The sequence below is a fragment of the Budorcas taxicolor genome, chromosome 3 (assembly GCF_023091745.1).
Source record: "Budorcas taxicolor isolate Tak-1 chromosome 3, Takin1.1, whole genome shotgun sequence".
Lineage (NCBI taxonomy): Eukaryota > Metazoa > Chordata > Mammalia > Artiodactyla > Bovidae > Budorcas > Budorcas taxicolor.
This window is the reverse complement of record NC_068912.1, coordinates 16,506,292-16,528,308: the sequence shown is the minus strand read 5'-3', so window position 1 is coordinate 16,528,308 and position 22,017 is coordinate 16,506,292. Positions and strand designations below refer to the sequence as shown.

Below are 22,017 nucleotides of genomic sequence, written 5' to 3'. Positions count from 1 at the left end.
GTTTATTCTCATTACTTCCAACTCGGCCTTTCACAGACAGAATCCAAGCTCAACAGACCAAAGCCTGGGCTGTTGGAAACAATGTGTTCAACTTGATTTCTGAAAACAAGTACTCAATTGCTCTGCTGACTGGGGGAGGTGAACATTTCTCAACCCAAACTCCCATTTCTGTTCACACAGATGGGAAAAAACAATGAGCACTTATACCACCTGGTGGCAATTTATATAAATGTTCGATGCAGACGCAGACTTTGATAGGCTTCTTCTAGAATCTCAAGTGAATTTGGGTTTCTAAAGAGCTGCTTCCAATGGCAGCTCTCAGCCATGGCTGGGTATGGAAATCACCTGGTATAGACTGAAAAAGAGATTCACAACAGATGATAGCGCCATGCCCCACAGATGGGCTGGGCACATGCATAAGGACTACAAAGATAAAAAGCAAAAGCAAAGCCACAACTCAGAGACCTCGTCAGGGGCAAGGACAAATGGAACAACTGCCTACTCGAGAAGAGGACTGAGGAAATGGAAGAGCAAAGCTTCAACAACAAGTGTGGCTGTTTATTTAGGAAGGAAAACATAGAGCTTTCAAGCTGAACTGGGAAAAAAAAAATTACAGTCACACCAGCTAGTTATGTTTACCTGTGGTTTGTTTACACATTTCATCAATAATGATTGCAAATGAAACTTCTGACTCTCCCTGCTATGGCAGAAAAGTGTTGTTTTTTTGTTTTTTAATGAAGGGAGGTGATTCTCAAAACTAATTGACTCAAGCAGAAACACAGACTTTCTTGGAATAATGTTTATTTAAAGTTACATTTCAGAGTAAACCATCTTTCAGGAGAGCATGCAGCTTATGTTGGCTACTGCAATACATCCAGAAATTTTAATAAAATCCTTCTGATATACTATAAATTACTAAAGTACTATAGATAGGCACCTGTATTACATACAATCTTCAAATATTTTCAAAACTTAACATTATGTATTAGTTGATACTTAAAATGTTAAGGCCCCAGACAAAGTAACTGAATGGTTAAGAATGTGACAAAAATGAGATGCTTGTCTCCATGACCTTTTGCCAGCACATTCATTATGAAACAATTTCAGATGCTAAACGTCATGATCCAGCCATAGTCCAGGGGCCTCCTGACGATGGCTGTATTAGGTTGCAAATCACCTTTCCTGTGGAAGGGGCAGATTTCAAGATGGCAACTGCTGTGTCATCATTTTCCTGCTAAGGACTGTATCAGAAATCCTTCAGAAAACCCTGCCCTAAATGCGCTCTGTTTTCACACTGCAGTTTTCCTTCTCTCCATTAGATGGCAGTAACACACCATCATTTTCTTCCTATAGGGTCAGAAATTAAGGTAGGAAAAATTAAGGTTCACTGCAGGCCAAGTTTCTCCAAGTTAATGGGGTACAAAAATTGGAGAAGACAATAAAGAAGAGTGATTCTAAATATATCACAAGGCCAAGATAGTGCTGGTTATGGGAAATAAGAAAGAGACAACTAATGAATAAAAGACATCTGTGAGGAAGGTATCAAATAAATTCTGCTAAATATTGTATTAAAAGGATCAGGAGAGAAGGGAAATGAAATATATACCCCCTAGACTGAAGGAAAAATGAGCCATTAACCTTTGACTAAAAAAGGACATTTTAATAGACTAGAAAAGCTACTCTCATTTAAAAAGCAACTGAAGAATGTCTCAAATGCTCAGCTGTTCTTCTGAATTAAGTATTAAGATTTACTAACAGTGGCCATTAACAGAGTAATTACATAGTTAAGATGACCCAATTAAAAAATATGGACTATTTTCCCACCTATCTCAAAAACATCTGGCTGGCCCTATAAATTATCTGCCCACACTCCCCACCCTGTGGCAGAGGTCAATAAACGAGTAACTATTCAGCAAAACAGGGAGACTTAAAGCAGCAAAGAATAAAGGCTCTTTTGATATATACTTCTTAAGAAAATACTTTGAAAAAAAAAAATACTTTAGATAACTAAAAAGGATAGTTCCATCCCCAGAACACAGTAGGCATATCTGTATTTACCTTTTTGTACATGTATCAACATTTCTCTTTTATTCCTATTTATTTAAATATACCAATTGCAGTGGTTGAAATTCATCCTGATTAAAAAAAAAAAAACAAAACTGCGGCAGCAAATAGAAATGTCCCTTCACTCTCTGTCCTCAGAGGCCTGAAAGGAGACAATGAGATAAACCCATCTTGTAACATGCAGCAAACCATTTTTTAGAAACAAAGTGTGATAAAGAGGAAAGGACAGTCGTAAAAAGCTCCATGGATGCTAAAATTCAAGGCAAACGAGTACAAATTTGTGAGAAGGCACTGTTCTCTCCAGAAAGAATCAGAAAATATTTCAGGAGACTGAATGAACTCAAGAGAATGAAGACCACAGGAGAACACTTGTATCAGGACCAAGTGACCAAAAGGCACAAGCATTCAGAGCTCAGAGAGACATGTCACAAGGCTTCAGATCAGCTGGCCCCGGAGGCTTAACAAGGAAGCCATTAGGGACACCCTGCTGGGCCTAATTGTTTTTAGAACATATGGTACTTTGTGCCACCACCCAGCTGTGAGTTCCCTGGCTTTTGTCAGCTCCTGTCACAACTTCAGGAAGAAAATAGTAGCTTATCCCCCCCTTCTACTAATTTACTGTGTTTCTTCTTCCTATAACCTCCTGTACATTTGCGAAGGAACTGGACTATATATGAACGCCACATCTCCACTTTTAATTATATAAAGAAAACAGCATGATTGTCACAGAAAAACAGCATAAAGGAAGCACAATACTGAGCCCGTGACAGAAGCTCAATAAATACTTAATGCATCAGGTCTGCTTTCAAAGCGTTACTTCACTATTACATTCATCACAGTTGCTGGGTGTGGGCCAGAAATCATTTAGTGCACAAAGAAAAACTTTACAAAGTTTTCAGCATTTAGTAAAATTGGGATCACTGCTGAACTTCCTTTGTAGAATAAGTAAAAAGCAAGATTTAATTTCTAGAATGCTGAACTGAAAATAAGCTTAATAGAATGAATTATTTGTATATGGAAGAAAATAAATATTTGGTGACTGGAACTGGAACTATGGACGCTAAACATTAAAAAAAAAAAGAATCTTGTACTAAAGACAAGTGCATATACCAGGACATTAAAAAAAATTCTATCAGTACTTAAAAAACAGAACATTCTCGACTAATAAAATCATTGAGATCCAGTGAGGAAAAGTTCTTTCCAAATTTTTAAAAACAAAGATCACACAACTCTGGGTACATTCTTAACTGAATAAAGATGCAAATATTTACTAATCTCTAAATCCTAATAGTAAAACGATAACTAATAACCAGAAGGATATGTTTTCCTAAAAGTTAACTGGATCAACATTTTTTTGTGTATTTAACATTAGTCACAAAAGTTAACTTTTCATTGATGACAGTCAGCACATTTGTATCTGGACCAGTTTCAAGAACCAAATTACAAACCCCAGAATCCAGAAACATCTGCTTGGTTTTCATTACAGAGCCACTCACTGGCGCCTTCTCACAGTATGCCATTTCCACAGTTGTTTTTTTTTTTTTTTCACAGTAAGTACATTGGTGATATAAGTTCATAATAAATCATAAAGATAATGATACTATGAATATTATTTTAATATCTTTAAGCAGTAGAGGTTAGAGAAAACATCAGTCTCTTAAAATATTTTAATATAGTGCAAACCAGTCTGCTTTGTACAGCATGAGAGAAACTGCAGGTTTTAGAGACCCAGTTCCCACAATCATATCCTATATATATATATATAAGGGGACCCCATATATATATATACATATAGTTACTCTAAAATGCAAAGTATATCTAATTTTAGGGCTAAAAATGAAAAATTCAGTTTTTTCAATAACTACTAAAATGGACAAAGATGAAACAAAAGAGACCAAAGGTTCTATTATTCAATAACAATTGTTGAGCTTTGTAAATTTTCATATTTGTTAAAACTCAGAAATGTAATCTTCGTTGTGTATCTTATTCTGCAATTTAATTCAGAGTTATGGCAATACTGCCAATGCTTAATTATATTGGTGTTTCTTAAATCACAGGCATCTTCCTTCTTATTTATGCTTATATAACTGATTTGTCAAAAAAAGTCCACAGAAATTGAGAAAACACAAACTTTGCTTAGAAGGCTGGCCGACAAAATAATCCTTTGGCCAGACTCTAACACTGTGACTTTTTATGGCCTCTGGAGTTGAACTAGGACCCTTAAGAGAGAAGGGTAGTTTTTTCCAAAGTGTCCATTATTACTCATTTTCCACTGTTCATGCTTTTCCCTAAGAAGGGGTCTTATATTACATGCTCTTTGGGTCCGTTTGATCATTTTCTGTTGTTTTATATAAATGCCAAGTTTGTTGGTTTATTTGGAAATTAGGTATTCCAGGGAATAACTAGTGCATTTTTGGAGAACCTTAAGTACTTCTGGACTCCTGACTTACCTTTCCTGAGGGTCACGTCCCAAATAGATAACCCTACTCCAGGGAGTAGAAGCAACTGGTAAATTATGGTTTCTCGTAATAGAACTGCTTAGCAAGGAGAAAAGGCACAGGTCAGTAACCAAGTGTCATGGAATGGATTCAAGGCCAAAGACTTCTTGACTTCTATATGAAGAGTCCTGCTTCCTCCCAAATATTATGGTGCAGTCCAGCCTTATCCCCTGAGAATCCGGTTGGGTGCTGATGCCCTCCTAGGTGTGAGAGGCTCCGCTGGGGCTTTTGGAGGCTGAGCCTTGGTGCAGCTTGCTGTGTACAGGGTAGAGCAAGGTCATGTGCTCTGCCCCCTTGAAGGGCAGTTTCTCACTGGAGTAATAGTGTACCACTTCCGGGATGCTGCCAAAGACAGCACTCGTCTGATTCAGGGTGTACTTGTTGTCTTTGGTCTGAGCCACTATGATGTGGACGCATCCTTGACTAGTCCTGGAACAAAACCAAAATTGAGGAGAAGACATGAATGAGTGAGCAGAGGGATTCCCTCCTCACTGAAAACAATCTCAGCTAGATTCATAGGCCAACAGGTTCCCAGCCACTCCTGGAATTGTTATATACACCCAGAAGAGCTTTCAGCACTCTAGCAGACTGCACAGAAGCTTCACAACCCTCAGCTACATGTGCATCACCCCTGGGTCATTTATCTTTAACACACACAAGTCATCAGGCATTGGACCAAGAGAAAAAAAAAAAACAAACTGCCCAGTTCCTCCCCGCAAACTGCCAAACTAGTGCTTAAGCCCAAGAATGAGACCACGAAGGTGAGGTATAAACTCACCTCTTCTCAAGGCTAGAAAGACATGTGAAAGGTTTCCTCTTTCTTTCCTCCCCAAAGGAAACATTAAGAATAATAATAATAAAACTTGTTTCTTCCTCCCCCCCCCCACCCCCCAATCTGGAAACACTGTTTCTGGTTGTATATGACAGCTGGCACCAAAGGCTCAAAGATCTAATCCACAAGTACCCGCTTCAGGAACACAGCAAAGCTATTCCTGGTATTGTGTATCTGGTAGCCTATCCCATTTTCTGAGCCATGTTGCTCCCCCCTCAACCTCTTTTCCCCTCCAGTCTGATTGTTTCAGCTGCAGGGGCTCAGCTTCCTCAGGAAGGAAATGCTGTTAGGGCTCTTGACAATGATCCTCCAATATAGCACCACTGAACTCGCAGAGCAACGAGAATTTCCATGACACCAGGCTTATTGGAATAAGCCTACCGGGCAAAAACGAATGTTCTGTGTACAACTGGACAGGGGAGTCATCGCAAGGCACTGTTTCCTTCTTCAACAGAAGAAACTGGAACCAAAATTGCAGTTGGCATTGTGACAATCAGGGAATCTCTGATTTACTTAAAGCCCCAAACACTAGAGAGTAAAAGAACGACTGAACTATCCTGTTAGAAATTTTTTTATCAGAAATTATTTCTCTAAGAAATAATTTAGATCACAAAAGGCAGAAACTAATCAATGTACAATTAAATGAAATAGGGATATTTATCCCTCTTTATCATAAGGCATACTGGGACATTTACCCAACACCCATTTTGAATTCTTTCTTTTTTTGGCTGCACCACATGGCTTGCAGGAACTTAGTTTCTTGACCAGGGATTGAACCTCGGGCCATGGCAGTGAAAGCGCCGAGTCGTCACCGCTGAGCAGCCAGGGAATTCTCTCAATTTTGCATTCTAAACAAAGTATGTCATATTCTGTTGTCCAAGCAAACGCATCTTATTTTCTGTCAATATGTATCCCTGTGCACCATATAAAGTACTGGGTTGACCAAAAAGTGTAAGATCTTACAGAAAAACTCAAATGAAGTTTTTGGCTAACCCAACATATCTTTTTTGCCTGGTCATTTTCCCATGATAGGAAAGTCTGCACCCCACTCTTGATCCAGACAGGGAGAGCCCAGGATGCTTAATACTCACTTCAGTGCAATGGAGTACCTACTGGTTCCTGACTCGCTGTTTCGAACCAGGTACCCAGCTTCTTTGCAGGACTGTAGTCGACTCTCTGCCTCAGCACGGGTGATGGCACCATGATACCAACTGAAAAATGGGGCAGAGGGAGAAACCATGAGCATCAATATCCCAATCCAGACAGGGCCTCATTCCATAAAGCAATTTTGGAAATGAACTTCTCATGAAAGCTCAACAGCCTGGACTAGATCCGGCTTCCCATTCAAAATAGACGAAATGAGATCTGGGTAATCCCGGATCACAAAACCTATCCATCACCCCCCAGAGGGAGTTAACAGGGCTAGAGTCACTTAAAAAGTTTTCACTCTACACAGGGGAATGGAATTTGAGATCCGGTTCTGGGGCCTCATTTTCCCCTAGGCACAAAGGCACAGGGCTTAGAAAATGGGTTTTCACAAATAAGCCCCACCCAGACAAGTGTTCAACACCAGAAAGACTTAAAATGAGCTAGTGTGCCCCGCCAAGGCTCTCAACAAGCTGCCAGCCACCTTGTGTCACGCGTGTCTGGGGAGGAGACTCACGGTTGCTTCTCCAGCGGCAGGGCTGGGTCCACTCGCTCCCCCTCACTGTGGTCGGTCAGGGCTGGCTTCAAGATCTTCTGGGTCCAGCTCTTCTGCCGGTGGTGCTGCCTCACTGCCTCCTCCTTGACAGAAGGCCGCTCAGAGCCCTCAAACTGAACTGGAAGGAAGGCTCCATTTAACATCAGAGGCCACTGAGATGACCTATGTACACCTCAAAGAAAAGAACTTGTCTGGCTCATCTTAGGAAAGCAGCTTTCCTCCTTCTTTAATTTGAGCTAAAATGTACTACAAAGGCCCTGGGGTAGCTGAGCTCCTGCTGTCTTTGATATCAGATCATACTGCTAGCATCCACACGCACCCACTTTCACTGCAAGATGTTCATTAACAGAGAATGGTTTTAGAACATGAGGAGAAACCACTTCAGTATATTTCAGAACGTACTTTCAAAAAAACTCGTCCTTTTGGTATATTTAGAACAGAAGACTAAACAGAGTTTCAGGTAATGACTCCTTCCAAGAGTGTGTGTCGTTCTATGAAACCAAATGAAGTTTTCACTATGAAATAATAAAGAGAAAAATCAACTGAGAAATAGAAACTACTAACAGTGTCTTAACAATGCTATGACATCTAGGTTGGATAGAAAATAAAGAGAGAAAATGAGTAGCATTTAGCACAGAAGTTGGTAACCAGTAGGGATTTGTGGAAAATAATTCTAAAATAAAACAAAAACCAAAAAATAAATAAATAAAAATAAAATAAAACAAAAACTGACTTGAGGGTGGGGAGGGAAGGACTGGAAGCCTGGGATTAGCATATTCAAACTAGTATGTATAGGATGGTAAACAACAGGTTCTATTAAACAGCACAGGGAATTATATTCAATACACTGTGGTAAACCATTATGGGAAAGAATACAAAAAAGAATATATGTATGTATAACTGAGTCACTTTGCTGTACGGCAGAAATTAACACAACACTAAATCAACTATACTTGAATAAAATTATTTTAAAAATTAATGCACACAAAAAGAAAACCTGATTCAAATGTGTGTGTGCGTGCACACCCATGCTCAGTCAGGTCTGACTCTTTGGGACCCCACGGACTAGCCTGCCAGGCTCCTCTGTCCATGGGATTTTCCAGGCAAGAATATTGGACTGGGTTGCCATTTCCTGCTCTAGGGGATCTTCCCTAGTCCAGGGATTGAAACCACATCTCGAGTCTCCTGTAACTGGCAGGCGGGTTCTTTACCAGCTGAGCCTCAGGGAAAGCCCATCTGGGCTCAAATGTTTGCTATCAAACAAATTACCTTTTCCATTCACCCTTTACATTGACGACAGTTTTAATCAAAAGCACAGCTTTACTGTTAGAGGGAAAAGATATCCCGAACTTTTACAAAGGCAAAAGAAATTAGGTGGCCAGGTAAGTAGAAAAACTATGTCTTGGGAGAAGCAGGAGGGAGACTGACCTTTAATATCTATTGACAATCTACTCATCAACTTCCTCTTAAGTTATTAAAAACAGTTCACAGCTGAAGAATTGGTTCCTTTAGGATTTTCGACAGGAAAAAAAAAAGCTAGCTTCCTCCTGCTTTCCAACCACCTCTCCTATAGTCCACTGGATCCACTACTGCCATCTTACTATAAACAGAAATGTGAACAGGTTGGAGGAACAGCACCAAGAGCTAGAAGAAGCTGCTCTCAATGTGACAGCTTTTAGTGGTGATTAGATAAGGCTTTTCCCGTAGTGATTTAAGGCATTTCCCAAACAGCTGCACACTGCAAGGATAAAGGGAAATGAAGATGCCCAGAAAGACAGAGGACCCCCTTGCAACATTAAGGGGTCTTCTTCAGTCCTGTTCTTTCAACCATAGCCAAATTTTTATTTCCCCACGTCATCAAATTTCTTGGAAAAAGAAACTCGCAGTCGAGGAACACAAAGAAAAGCGCCTTGGCTGAACGGGCGGGGGTTTTCCAGCAGGGAAGCTGAAAGAAGGCAGGAGCGGGACACGGACCCAGCCCTCACCCGATAGCGCCCGCACGATCTGCTCCTTCTTCCACTCCCAAGGCTGCTCGTACTCGGCCGCGGGCCTCTCGTCGTCCTGGGGCAGCCGTCCGTGGCTGTCCGGGGGCAACCTCGCCTTCCGCTCCGGCCCCTCGGCGGCGAACGCGCCCGCCTCGGCCGCCGGCTCATAGGGCGTGTCGTACAGCTGCGGCGGCTTCCCCAGCAGCTCCTTGGAGCCTCGGCGCTTCGCCAGCGCCTCGGGCTTCGGGCCGTTCTCTCCAGGCTCGCACGGGCTGTCGAGCAGCTGAAGCGCCTTCACCAGGGGGTCTTTGGAACCTCGTCGTCTGATTTCTGAAAAACACATACCGCACAGAATACTTTTGAAGAAAATGTACCGTGGAAGCCCGGTGATGCACCGAATCACCGCTTCTCTTCCAACCAGACCGGTCCATCAGGTTGGAAGTGTCGGAGGACACCTGGATTGTTGCTGACCGCGGGGTGGGGGTGGGGAGGGCCCTACAACTTTCCGCCAGTCCCCTGAGCCAGATGCGGGATCAGTCCCCTGAGCCAGATGCGGGATCAGTCCCCTGAGCCAGATGCGGGATCAAGTCCAGGCGTTAGGGAATCACAACGGAAGGCAGGCCTGCCTCTGGGGCCGTGTGGCTGGAGAGAAGAGAAGGGGCCTCAGGGGACCTGCTCCATAGTTCCTGGTCCCCCTGTCTCCACCTTTGAGTATGGGTCATCTTCAAAGGAAGATGTTGTTAGGAAGCTGAGAGCAAAGTATTTTAATAAAAATTGAGTGTCTACTATATTCAAGCACTGGGCCACATCCATTGAGGGAAGATATTTAGGTTCATTAGACAGAATTCTTGACTTCAAGGTGGTTTCGACCTAGTGATGCGTTTACAAATAATACTTAACAGGCTAACAAGACAATGTTGTTGGTTCAGTCACTAAGGCATATCTGACTCTTTGAGACCCCATGGACTGCAGCATGCCAGGCTTCCCTGTTCTTCACTATCTCCCAGAATATGTAAAAGAGTTGTTAGGGGGAAAAACAATAATATCTCAAGAGCTAACATTTAGCAATAGTGTACCATGCATTACATATTTTTTTCTAAGTGCATTGTAATTTTCACAACTGCCCTATGAGGTGGACACTATTAGTTCCCTATATAACAGGACAAAACTGAAGCACAAAGAGTTTAAAGAAATTGCTCAAGATGGCAAGTGCAAAGCCTGGATTCAAAGGCAGGAAGTTGGGCTCTAGAAGCCATACTCTTAGCCACTACTCTTGGATTGACTCCAAGTGGAAGAGAAATGGAAGATGCATTGACTTTGATGGAGGAGGTCTTTTCCAGTGGAGGAAGCTGCCTGAGTGAAGATATGGAGGTGGGAACGAGAAAGGGCTTGTTCCCATCACAGGGAATCGAGAGAGAAGTTCAAAGGACAGAAGACCAGGAGAGGAGAGGTGGTATGGGAGAGGAAGCTGGAAAAGGCAGGACAGGCACCAAAGTGGAGAAATTTTAAAAGCCAGAATTAAAAAGTTTCAATTGTTCTGTATACAGTAGTGAACCATTACAAGTTTTTAAACAGGTAGTAACAATTATTATATAATTGTTATAATTGTATATAATTAACAACTATATAAATAACTCTATATATATAATTTTTTTTTTTTTTTTTTTGCTGGAAGAGAACTCCAACACAGCACACAAGATAGCATAAAGGTATGCTCTGAATGGAAGCCTAGAAATAAATGCAAATATCTGATGCAAATCCTCTATCCACCCGATAACCAGCCAGCGAGCCCCAGTGGGAAAGCAGCAGCAGAGTCTGGGGACTGAGTAGCTCAGGGCCCAGAGGCATCATGTGTTGTTTAGTTGCTCAGCCGTGTCCAAATGAATCTGCAGCCTCATGTACTGAAGCCTGCCAGGCTCTGTCCATGGAATTTTCCAGGCAAGAATACTGGAATGGGTTGCCATTTCCTCCTCCAGGGGATCTTCCCAACCCAGGGATCAAACCCACGTTATGTCTCCTGGATTGGCAGGCGATTCTTTACCACCAGTGATACCATAGGCCAACTCAAGCATTGTGCTGTGGTTTCCTCTAAATGCCCACGAGGAAGCCTTTAGTCTGTCTACCCGGTCACAGTGAAGAGGACCTTTTTAAACACAAACATCTCATCACTTACCATCCCATAGGCTCTCAACTGTCCACTTACAAGGTGCTAACTGCTCAGCATGGCACGGGACACTTCTGTAGTCACATCACTGCCTACTTCCCTCTCTGATTTCATCTCTCAACAGCACCCTATCCCCCCTGAAATCCAATTCTTTGTTCCAACCAAACAGAACTTAAGTTCCTTGCACACTGCACTGTTTTATGCCCACGGCGTGCTCATGATCTTCTAATCCTCTGGAGTCTGGCCTAGCATCTCCTCTCTCCGACTGACCTTCTCCAATGCCCCAACTTCCCCCTGGGTGGTACTGCTTCATTAATTCACTCTCACCTTGTACTTCTCTCAGTGTGTGGATTTATTTGTTGATGTGTCTGAACTTCCAATTTGGTGGAGATTGCTAGGCCAGGGATCCCCCCCCCCATGTCTCGTTTGACTTTGTAGGAAACAGCTGTGCTAAATAATCGTTGGATGATGGATGGGAGGAGGGAGCGAGGGGAAGGAGTTCTAGAACTTCTCTGGGCAGGTGACAACATACATCTGGAGCTCAGCAGAGAGATGAAGGTCAGGGGTACATGTCAAGGAGTTACTCACACATGGATCATGGTTGGTAAGAATCAAAGCAATCATCAGAGAAAAGGAGGCCGATTAGAAAGGAAAGGGGATCAAAAGCAGAATCTGGGACTTCAGTTAAGGCTGGATAAAACAAGTGTCACCAAAAAAGGCTGAGGAGGAATGGTCAGGTAAGGAAGAAGAGAATCAGGAGACTTACAACGCCACAGAAACAAGGCAAAGTGAAACTTTCTACAAGTAACCGAAAATGGGCATGGTGACGGAGAAGAACCACTGACTGCATCAGACTTCTATAACAAGGAAAGGATGGTAAATGAAACACTCCAGGGGAAAGTTATTAAAATCAGGACATTAATTCAAAGGGGCAAAATTTACTTGTAGGATGGGGTTATAACTCTGCTGGATAGGGGCCCTTTGCTGCAGCTGGATCCTATAAAACTGCAGGTCTGGTGCACAGAATCACCTGGGGGAGCTTTAATGAAGACTCAGGCCTGGGTCCCATCAACACAGGTCCTGATTAACTGAGCTGGGGGGGCTTCCCTGGTGGCTTGGTGGTAAAGAATCTGCCTGCCAAGCGGGAGACATGGGTTCCATCCCTGGGTAGGGAAGATCCCCTAGAGAAGGAAATGGCAACCCCACTCCAGTATTCTTGCCCAGGAAATCCCATGGACAGAGGAACTTGGTGGGCTACAGTCCACGGGGTTGCAAAGAGTCAGACATGACTTAATAACTAAACAACAAAAATCTGGCAGCCAGAGCTGTAAAAGCTCCCCCAGGTGATTCTACTAAGAGAAGCCTGAGATGCACTCCCATTCCGCCTGGGTCGCCACCTCAGTTCCTCCTGCGCTCCAGGACTAATCTCATCATTGCTAGCCCCAGCCCAAGGAGAAGGGTTCCCCTAGCATGAAAATCTCCACATCCGAATGTGAGAGCTGAGGGCCATTCCCCACCCCCAGGCCAGGAAGGTGCCTCGGGTTGTTTGAGGTCTCCAACATCTCCGGTCCAAGCCTCTTGACTTTCAATCGACAGCTTTTTTTCTTCACTGCTTATTCTAGATGGCGTTATGGAAAACAAGAAACAAAAAAACACACTCTGCTCTTGGTTCAATTAAGATAAGGCTGGAATTTTTGAAAAAGAACTTTTCTACAGAATTAGGAAAGAGAAAACACAAAGGCATTCAAAGGACGAATTTAGAATTTTAAAGTTTCTGATCAAAACCTAACTTTATTCTCTGTTTAGACTGGCAGAGGCTGGGGAAACCTTTCCCAAAGTCCTCACCTCAATTCTGTCCAGGTTGAACTAAATGGAGAAAGAGTTGAGTCCAACCTTAAGATAGAAGGAGCCCTGTGCACAGGAAATTTCAATGAGTCTGGGTTAAAATGATGTACCCTGATTAAAATCTTGAGTTCTTATTTCACATGTATTTGGGTCTTACTTTTACGAAGAGGGCTTTGTATTCCTTCTAGCTTAGATAGTCAGTGCACACTTAGAGCTCTGGGAAAAACACTGGAAGGCATACAGTTGAGAATGTTCCATCCAGGACGATCCGGCGTTGGGGTGAAATCTGAGGAGTACGATCTTTTAAAACAATATTTAATTAGAGGGGAAAAAAAGGGCTTAAGCACAAGGCCTCTCTGCCCCTTGAAGGGGAGTCACCTTCGAGTCCATTCCAGCACCTGGCTGCCCCCAACCTGAGGCGCCATAGAAACAGAAACAATCGCGGGGCTGCAAGCCGACCCTTCCTGCAGGAGAATAGCCCCTGACGTGCAGAGCTGGCTTCGAGAGGAAACGAGCCTGAGAAGGAGGAAATGGCCAGAGGAAGCTACACCCTGGCTCTGCCGATAGAGGCCATTTACCACGGCAGACAACAGAATGCAGCCAGCGGCCTGCAGATAAACACCCATTTCACCAAGGGCTGAACCGAGGCCTGACCTGTGCCAGCTCAAAACTGCAACTGGGTGTCGAGAAACACGACATGGGCTGAAAAGTTTTCCCTTCTCAGTTTCCAACTGTAGCTGTGCAGAATTATGCCATTTATATTTAAAAACATCAGAAGACCAAGACTTCTTTTGTTGTTAAATTATCTAGTTAGCAATTAATAGTTCCCTATACTTGTTCAGGGGTTTCCCTAATGGCCCAGTAGTAAAAAATCTGCTCGTAATGCAGGAGACCTGGGTTCCATCCCTGGGTTAGGAAGATCCCCTGAAGAAGGAAATGACAACCCATTCCAGTATTCCTGCCTGGGAAATCCTATGGACAGAGGAGCCGTGCAGGCTACAGTCCATGGGGTCACAAAAGCGTCAGATACAACTTAGAGACTAAACAATAACATACTTGTTAAGAATTCTCTTTAAAAATGGAATTCTCTTTCCAAAGTGTCTAAATAATTGTGATATCTTCCATGGATGCATGTACGAGGCATGCTGCACCTGCATTTCAGTGAAGCCCAGTGTAATGCAGCAGGAGATGCTAGCCCATTTTCACAGATGAATAAACTGAGGCTGTGCAGTAGTCAGCGGGGCAGCCCACTGCCTCCAGAGCCTTGCTTTCTCTACTATATCTTACTTTATGCCTCAAAGATTTAATGTAGAATATTAGTTACAATTTTTGTAACATACCTTTCCCTTAGTCCATTTCATGTATTCAAAACATCAGACTCAGAGCCCTATAAAGCTCCATGTTCCCCTTAGAATCAGAAATAGGGATCTTTTATCAGTGCTCAAGCTTTTGATTTAAAATTAACGTTTTCCTATCAAACAAATCTAAATATCTGAACAAAAGCAGGTATAAATCAGAAGTCCTGAAACTTAAGTTTAACAGACAAAATACAGACAAAATAAGTAAATCAAAAAGTCTTCTGTCTTTTCCATAATCGACAGTTTTTTAAACGGACGCTGTCCTTTAGATTTGACTGTCTATACCAACCAATAAAACCATATGGAGGCAAAAACCAAAATTTAAAGATACTTATGACTGGAGCTCTGTAACTAAAACCAAAGGGTGCTGGGTGATGTGGTATCCCAACTCTCCAACTGCATAACTGGGACACGTTATTGAATCTTTCTGTACCTTAGCTTCCTCCTCTGTCAATCAGACACTTCTAACGCCCACCACACAGGATGGTAGGATTCGTAAGGTAACCTGGCAACTTGGCACCTAGGAGACACTCGACTTGTGTGACAATCAACTGCAGAAGGAACTCACGTGCTGAACGACGGCTCATCTTAGAAAACTCTGAAAAACTCTCCCAATGCTAATGTTTTCATTTGGTGGAAAAAACTCATCACGCTAAATTAAGCAGAACGTTTCTGCTAATTATTTAGCCAAAATGTTCCTGCAAATTTAGCAGAAGAACAACAGGTTTAAACTAATATTGCCTCATATTCACTGTCCTATCTTTTTCATAAAACAATCCTTCGGATAAATCTAAGTGAGAATTTACTCAGAAATTTACAAATCTTTAGCTTTTAAAAGTTAAGAGCAAAGTTTTGGGCAAAGGGAAATCTGGGGAGTCTGGGTCCCACAGTTACTTGGCCACAGGAAAGTAATGAATGCCTCTTAATTTCTATCCCTCCCGCTTCCTGAGACAGATCATGATTTTCATTCTTTTCTTCCCGGCATTTAGCACATTTCTCAGTGATGATTTTTCTGCTATTACGTCTGTTTCCCCTTGGGTTGTAAGGTTCATAACGACCTGGGACCTGTGCATCTTGTTCCTTGGATGTCCGGAGCCTAGTGTAGGACCTGGAACATGGCAAAGAGATGCCTGGGAAATTTTTGTTGGCTGTTACAAAATACCATCATGAACACTGTTCTACACATCCAAGACATTGTTGAAATCAGGTATGTTACTCCCATTTCACAGGTATTAAAAAGGCAGTACAGAAATTGGGAGCGCCACAATTAAATTATATTTATCAGAATCCTCTCTATCTTCTGCAGAAATTCTGAAATAAACAATTTTGTTTATTCCCCTAAGATTTCTCAAGAAATATGAGACATTCTGAACTTGGACTTTGACAAGCCTTACAGGGAGCAAACTGAATAAAAAAGGTAAAAGGAAAAAAAGAAAAAAGAAAACCCACCCAGTAGCAAATCTTTTATTTCCAGCTTCCGGTAAACTCACTTCCTGTTATTCTGTCCAGCTGTGTAACCTATGTGTAGAATAAGAGGTATATCCTCTACATTAATTGAGTAGGTGTTTTGTGATATGTATTTTAAATGAAGTATATTTTAAAATTCACCAATATAAAATTTTTTTAAAAGAGCAAAGGAAAAAAATTATAATTCTTAAGTTAGTAATTAAAATTTTTAATAAATTTGAATTTATTCTCTAATTGAATGTATTAGTGTTGTATTCCGAAATACATTTGTTCCTATAAACTGTTTAAAACAAAGCCTGGGACTTAATATGTGCTCCAATATTAAATGCTAGCTACTACTATTATTACATTTATTTCATATTGGACACTGACTTTTATTTAATTTTAAAATTTTATTTTTTTCTGGAAAAGCAACAAGTTACATACAGACTTTTGACTTCTAAATACAACTTTCTTTGTGAGTCTGAGTGGAAAGATGCCTTGTTGCTGTTCTTGCTGTTTAGCTGCTAAGTCGTGGGGACTCTCTGTGACCCCATGGACTGTAGCCTACCAGACTCCTCTGTCCATGGGATTTCCCAGGCAAGAATACTGAAGTAGGTTGCTATTTATGTGTAAAGTTTAAAATGCTTTTGCATATACCATTTCGAATGTGTCCTGGGGCACTTTGGTGTAGAAACCATACCATTCAGTCTGGAGTGGGAAGATCTGGGTTCTAATTTATGTTCTGTTTCTTAAAGAGCCTTACGAACATCTTACGCGAGTCAGAAACTCTTTGGTCTTATTTTCTACCCTGTAACAAGGGGTAGTATTAGCGTCCCCTAGTTTTCAGGATTTTGTGAGGATTATATGGGGGGAATTATTCATTTTTATAAAGCAAAGTACTTTCCCTACTATCAGTGTGGATCCATAAGAAAACGGAACAAACACGCCCCCCAAATCTCAGAGAATATAAACAACTTATCCCAATTAAAGAGAAAGAAAGGAATAAACATCAAAGGACAAAGAAAAGTGAATTAAAGCAAAACATTCTTTTTTTTTCCAGAAAAGCTTTTCCCTCAGTTTTATGTAAAAGAAAATCTTTCCCCCTATTCCTTTCAAGTCTCTGGTATTTTTTAGAATTCTAAGTTCATTTTCACTTCCTTTCATTCACAGATTTCAGTAGAGGTCACAGTCCAGTGGCCTTCAGGGCCGCAGCCTGGCCAGGGTGCACCCCCCAAATGCGGTGCCTTATCTCTGTGAGCAGACAGCAGGGGACAGAGCAGCGCCTTCCTGCTGCAGCTCCGGCTCTGAGGCCTGTCCTGACCCTTCCAGGGTGCTATGGCTCCCCTCCTGCTCCACTTTCCTGAGACTATGCTTATGGAGCCCGCGCTTGACAGCCTTTCAATCTGTTTTTAAACAGAAGAGACAAAATCTTTCATGTGTGACCAATTATTCCTCTCCCAGGCATGAAACCCAGGACATGTGAACAAGGCTCCCTTGAGTCAGCCCTTAGAAACAGCAGTTTTTCATTAGGGAGTAAAGAAAACTTACTCTAAAATTTCACAAAGAAATCTAAATAATTAGTTTAAGTACTATTTACACCAACTTAAGAAAATTATGAATAAAAGGAAAAGTATGACACCCAAAAAAATGACAAGAGTGTCTGCTCAACTTATAAGTCAGAATTATTCCCCCTTGGTACAGATTCATGACTCCCATTATGGATGTCAAAGTTTTGTCAGTGGCCAACAGGTGTGTTTAAATTATCTGAAAACTGGAGATCACATCCTGAGAAGATCTGCAAATTCACAAGTGTCACTTTGCATAGAATTAGAAAAACTTTAAAGACCGCCCCCCCCACCCCACCGCCGGCAAATTCTAAAACTGAAGGATAGAAAACCATTAAGGATGTTAGCTAGATATTTTGACTTTAGTTTTGGGTCTAATTTCTGTTTCTTCCCCACAGGAGGATCTGATAAAGTTCCTTCACCTCTCTTCCCCAAATATACACTGGTTCCTATTTATTTATTTATTTATTTTACTACATTCCAAGTTGAGTGCGAGATTTCAGTATAAAGCAGCTCCTGGTTACAAACCTGTTATCATTTGCTGGGCATCATAGGGTTCCATATAACCGTCGTTCTCCCCTACTCTCTCTGCATCCCTTTGACCTTTCGTCCGTTTAGCATCGTAAGGGTCAGCATAGTCTTCTAAAATGATGACCTGTAAGAAAACCAGACAGGGAAGTTGCTAACAATTATCACATACCAGAGTGACAATGGTATCAAAAAAGTTACTAAAAACCTGCAGACCCCAAAAGAGTTCAAAATTCCCAACCAGTTCTGAAGAGCTTTTGCACTTGATCACATTATTATCCACCCAGCTGGACAAACATTTGGTTTATTTTGGTAGTATAATTGATTGGCAACAATCCATCCAAGCTCTCCTGCTTATCCCCAAGGCTCTTTTCACCTCCCTCTCTCTCCCCAGGCAATAAGGCAATAAATGCCTTATTTAAATAAGGTATTTAAAGTGTGGCAGGGTGGATGGCAGAGGGTGGAAGATATCTATGCCTTTAGAGTAGAAGAAAATTAACTGGTCTACTACCTCTTCTATGATTTTGTTTTTTTAAAAAATGCCAACTATTTGAGCAACATAGCCATGGTAAGTCAGCTCATCACTCACTGATACTGCACGTCCACTGGCACTGGCTAGGCACTGAGAGGGAATAAAATAAGACCAAGACCTTCTTCTCGTCCTCAAGGAATTTGTAACAGCTCTAAAGAAACAGGCTTCATAATAAGAAGCCTAAGAAACAGGTCAGAGCTAAACAGTACTGTGGGGGTTCTAGGTTCAATGATTTATAAAGCACTGATTCTCATAGACAACAATCAGGTAGTTTTTTAAAAAATATTATTTCTTTAATTTTTTGGTTGCACTAGGTCTCTATTGCTGTGCGTGGACTTTCTCCATTTGTGGTCAGGGGGCTGCTCTTCATTGCGGTGCAAGTGCTTCTCATTGCTTCTCCTGTTGAGGAGTACCTAGGCACACAGGCTTCGGCAGTTGCGACATTCAGGCTCAGGAAGTTGCTCGCAGGCTCTAGAGTGTGGGCTCAGAAGTTGCAGAGCAGGAGCTTAGTTGCTCTGAGGCACGTGGAATCTTCCTAGCCCAGGGGTCGAACCCGTGTCCCCTGCACTGGCAGGCGGGTTCTTATCCACTGTGCCACCAGGGAAGTTTTCATCCGTGTTTGTGACAGAAAGCATCCATCCTTCCAAAAACAGGAAGGTGCCTGGGAAGGTGGTGTGAGTGCAATCGTTCTGTAGTGCTGGAGCTGAGTGACAATGTGGGAGCCTGCGTCTGACAGGTACTTCTCAGGAAGGAAGAGTTTCATGGAAATTTTATGGAGAAAAGATATATTCTTTCTTGGGGGGGGAGAGGGGCTGCACTGCAAGGCACCCAGGATCTTAGTTCCATGACCAGGGTAAGAACCCCTGCCTCCTGCAGTGCAAGCTCAGGGTCTTAAACGCTGGACCACCAGGGAAGTCCCAAGAAACATTCATTTTTAAAAAACACAGCACTTCCCCTATTATCAATGTGGCTCCACAAATAAACAGCTGCTGCTGCTGCTAAGTTGCTTCAGTCGTGTCTGACTCTGTGTGACCCCATAGATGGCAGCCCACCAGGCTCCGAGGATAGTATAAATAAAGTATGTATTCCAGTTAAAGAGAAAGAGAGGGATAAAAAAAACCAAAGGTGAATCAAAATTAAGGGAAGAAGCCCAGCCCTTCATACAATCTCTGATTATATTCTCCAAAGAGTTCACAGAGATGTGCCACCGGGGCTGGGAAAGAAATCCAGGTAAATGGGGAGAAGTGAGGAGGAGGGGGCAACCTGGATGAGAGTTCTCTTCCTGGGCGGAGATGGCCTAAGAAACTTCAGACATCGAGAAGCAATGGCCATGAAAATAACTGGGCAGTCACTGCAGAAGACTGCGGTCACCACTCACTCTCTCACTCCATGCTTCTTGCCCGTTCAGGCGTCCTGCCTCCCCAAGGTGCAACGAGGAGCAAGCAGCATGATACTCAGCGTTCGGCTGCAAGGTGCTTACGATCTAGGTAAACACACACAGAGATCACTGACTAATGTCTGGGTGAGCTGGCCATCTTCCCAAACTCTCCCTCCAGTGTCTGGCACTCGGTGCGCATGCTGTAAATACCTGGACAGAACAAACGGAGGGATGAACAGAAGGCCCAGTGCAGACACACATTACGTGCTGCCTGCCCCTGACCCCACCCAGAGGGGCAGCATGTTTGAAGCCTGGGCAAGAGAAAGTCCTCATGACAGGAAGTGATCACCTGGGCTAGAGTCTGAGAGCGGGGTGTAAGCTTTCTCTCTCCTCTTTTTAAAAACAAACAAAACCCCAACTCATCTCTGTACGAACGAAGTGGGTCTCTTCGAGCTTCTTTTCTTAACTGTCTCACATTGGACAGTACCCAGAAAACCTCTGGCATGTAAGAAGCAGGAAACACCTTCTCTCCTGATCTGTAATTTCCTTCAGGGCATTTCCTTGTCCTGTTCTGTATCCTCCACAACCCGAGCCCTTAGAGCCCCTTGCCCCCTATCCTACATGGCTCCTGCACAGCAAATGTTCACGGGATGAATGCTGCTGCCGCCGCCAAGTCGCTTCAGTTGTGTCTGACTCCATGCGACCCCACAGATGGCAGCCCAGCAGGCTCCTCTGTCCCTGGGATTCTCCAGGCAAGAACACTGGAGTGGGTTGCCATTTCCTTCTCCAATGCATGCAGGCATGCTAAGTCGCTTCAGTCGTGTCTGACTCTGTGTGACCCTAAGGACAGCAGCCCACCAGGCTCCTCTGTCCACGGGATTCTCTAGGCAAGAATACTGGAGTGCTTTGCCACTTCCTTCTCCAATGGGATGAATGAAAGGGCTGTAAACTTAGGGTGCTAGTGAAGCGTGGAGAAACTCTATACTGGGTAAAAGTGCAAGGAATGATGGAGTTTCCAGCAGAGAAGGTGGGTAGTGGCTAATCCACTCCCTGGAGCTTTAAAATTTATACTTAAGCAGTTTAAAGGTGACCATTCCTTATGCTCAAGAAGAATAAAAGTTATACATAAGTCTAGCTTTGCAAATCTCCTGGATTTGTAAATTAAAATACACAACATCTACAAGGGAGTCAAATTCAACAAAGCACCCGCTTGTTTCATTCAATTATTCTTCTAAACTGATAACAAAATTAAATGGAAAGTACATTTCTGCCAAGTTGCCAAGGCTAGAATAAGAATTTTTCAAGATTAAACAAACAAATGATTTTAAATGGTCATCATTTAAAATGATGACTTGGCAGTCATCAATGTCAGAAGGGGAAAATATATCCTCATCTTCTCCGAGGTATAAAAAACGTTAGAGTTCAGTGGGTTCACAATGCTCCCTTCCCACTGTTAGGCTTCAGTAGGGCAGAGGTGGTCCAAGGGAGATTGTACTCTTACCGTGTCTTGCTGCTTAATAATCTTGCCCTTGTCCAGCTCGGGGCCCAGAGATGAAGGGGAAGAGGACGCGGAGGAAGAGCTGCTGCTGCTACTGCTGCTACTGCTACTGCTGCTGGGGTAGTTGCTCTTCCCGTTCTTCTCCTGAGTGTCCACTTTGATGAGCCTGTTGATGTAGGTGCTGCAGCCTGAGCTCTTGGCCGCGCCCCGGTGGGGCTCCTCCTCGGTGGTCCGGGAGTTTTTGCGGCCTTTGCCCGCGGCGGCCTGAATCAGGCTCTGCAGGCTATCCCGGGACAGCCGGCTGTCCTTGGGGGGGCCGACCCCGGCCCGACCGCTGCCCAGCTCGGCCGCTGAGTTCTTGCGGCCCTTGCCCGGGGCGGGCCCGGAGCCGCCCGCCTCCGAGTTCTTGCGCAGTTTGCCGCCTCCCCCGCCGCCGGGCTTGGCCCGCTCCGACACGGTCTTCAGGTTCAGGGGGAACTCCTTGAACCACTTGGCCGCCATGAGGGGGGCCCGGCCGGCGCGGCTCAGGAGCGTCGTGGCCGCGAAGCAGGCGAGCGAGGAGGCCCAGCTTAGACACGGAGAGGCGCCAGGGACCGGGGGCCACTGCATTCCCCGGGGC

General features: G+C 43.3%; 1 protein-coding gene across 1 annotated transcript; it reads right to left on the bottom strand.

Moving 5' to 3' along the window:
- Positions 1-4,762: 4,762 nt before the first annotated feature.
- On the bottom strand, positions 4,763-22,007 carry SHE (Src homology 2 domain containing E). Its single transcript, XM_052638008.1, has 6 exons — positions 21,402-22,007; positions 17,991-18,117; positions 9,082-9,411; positions 7,058-7,214; positions 6,486-6,605; positions 4,763-4,991 (listed from the first exon to the last, which is right to left on the bottom strand). The coding sequence occupies exons 1-6, from the start codon at positions 22,005-22,007 to the stop codon at positions 4,763-4,765; spliced, it is 1,569 nt and encodes a 522-aa protein (XP_052493968.1).
- Positions 22,008-22,017: the final 10 nt, after the last annotated feature.

What these genes read in the sequence shown, in the direction of transcription:
- SHE (XM_052638008.1), bottom strand. Translation starts at nt 22,007, where the DNA reads ATGCAGTGGCCCCCGGTCCCTGGCGCCTCTCCGTGTCTAAGCTGGGCC. An exon ending in TGCCCAGCAAATGATAACAG is followed by an intron (nt 9,412 to 17,990) that starts GTTTGTAACCAG and finishes TGTGTTTTTCAG; the next exon opens with AAATCAGACGACGAGGTTCC. An exon ending in AGGTACTCCATTGCACTGAA is followed by an intron (nt 4,992 to 6,485) that starts GTGAGTATTAAG and finishes GTTTTGTTCCAG; the next exon opens with GACTAGTCAAGGATGCGTCC.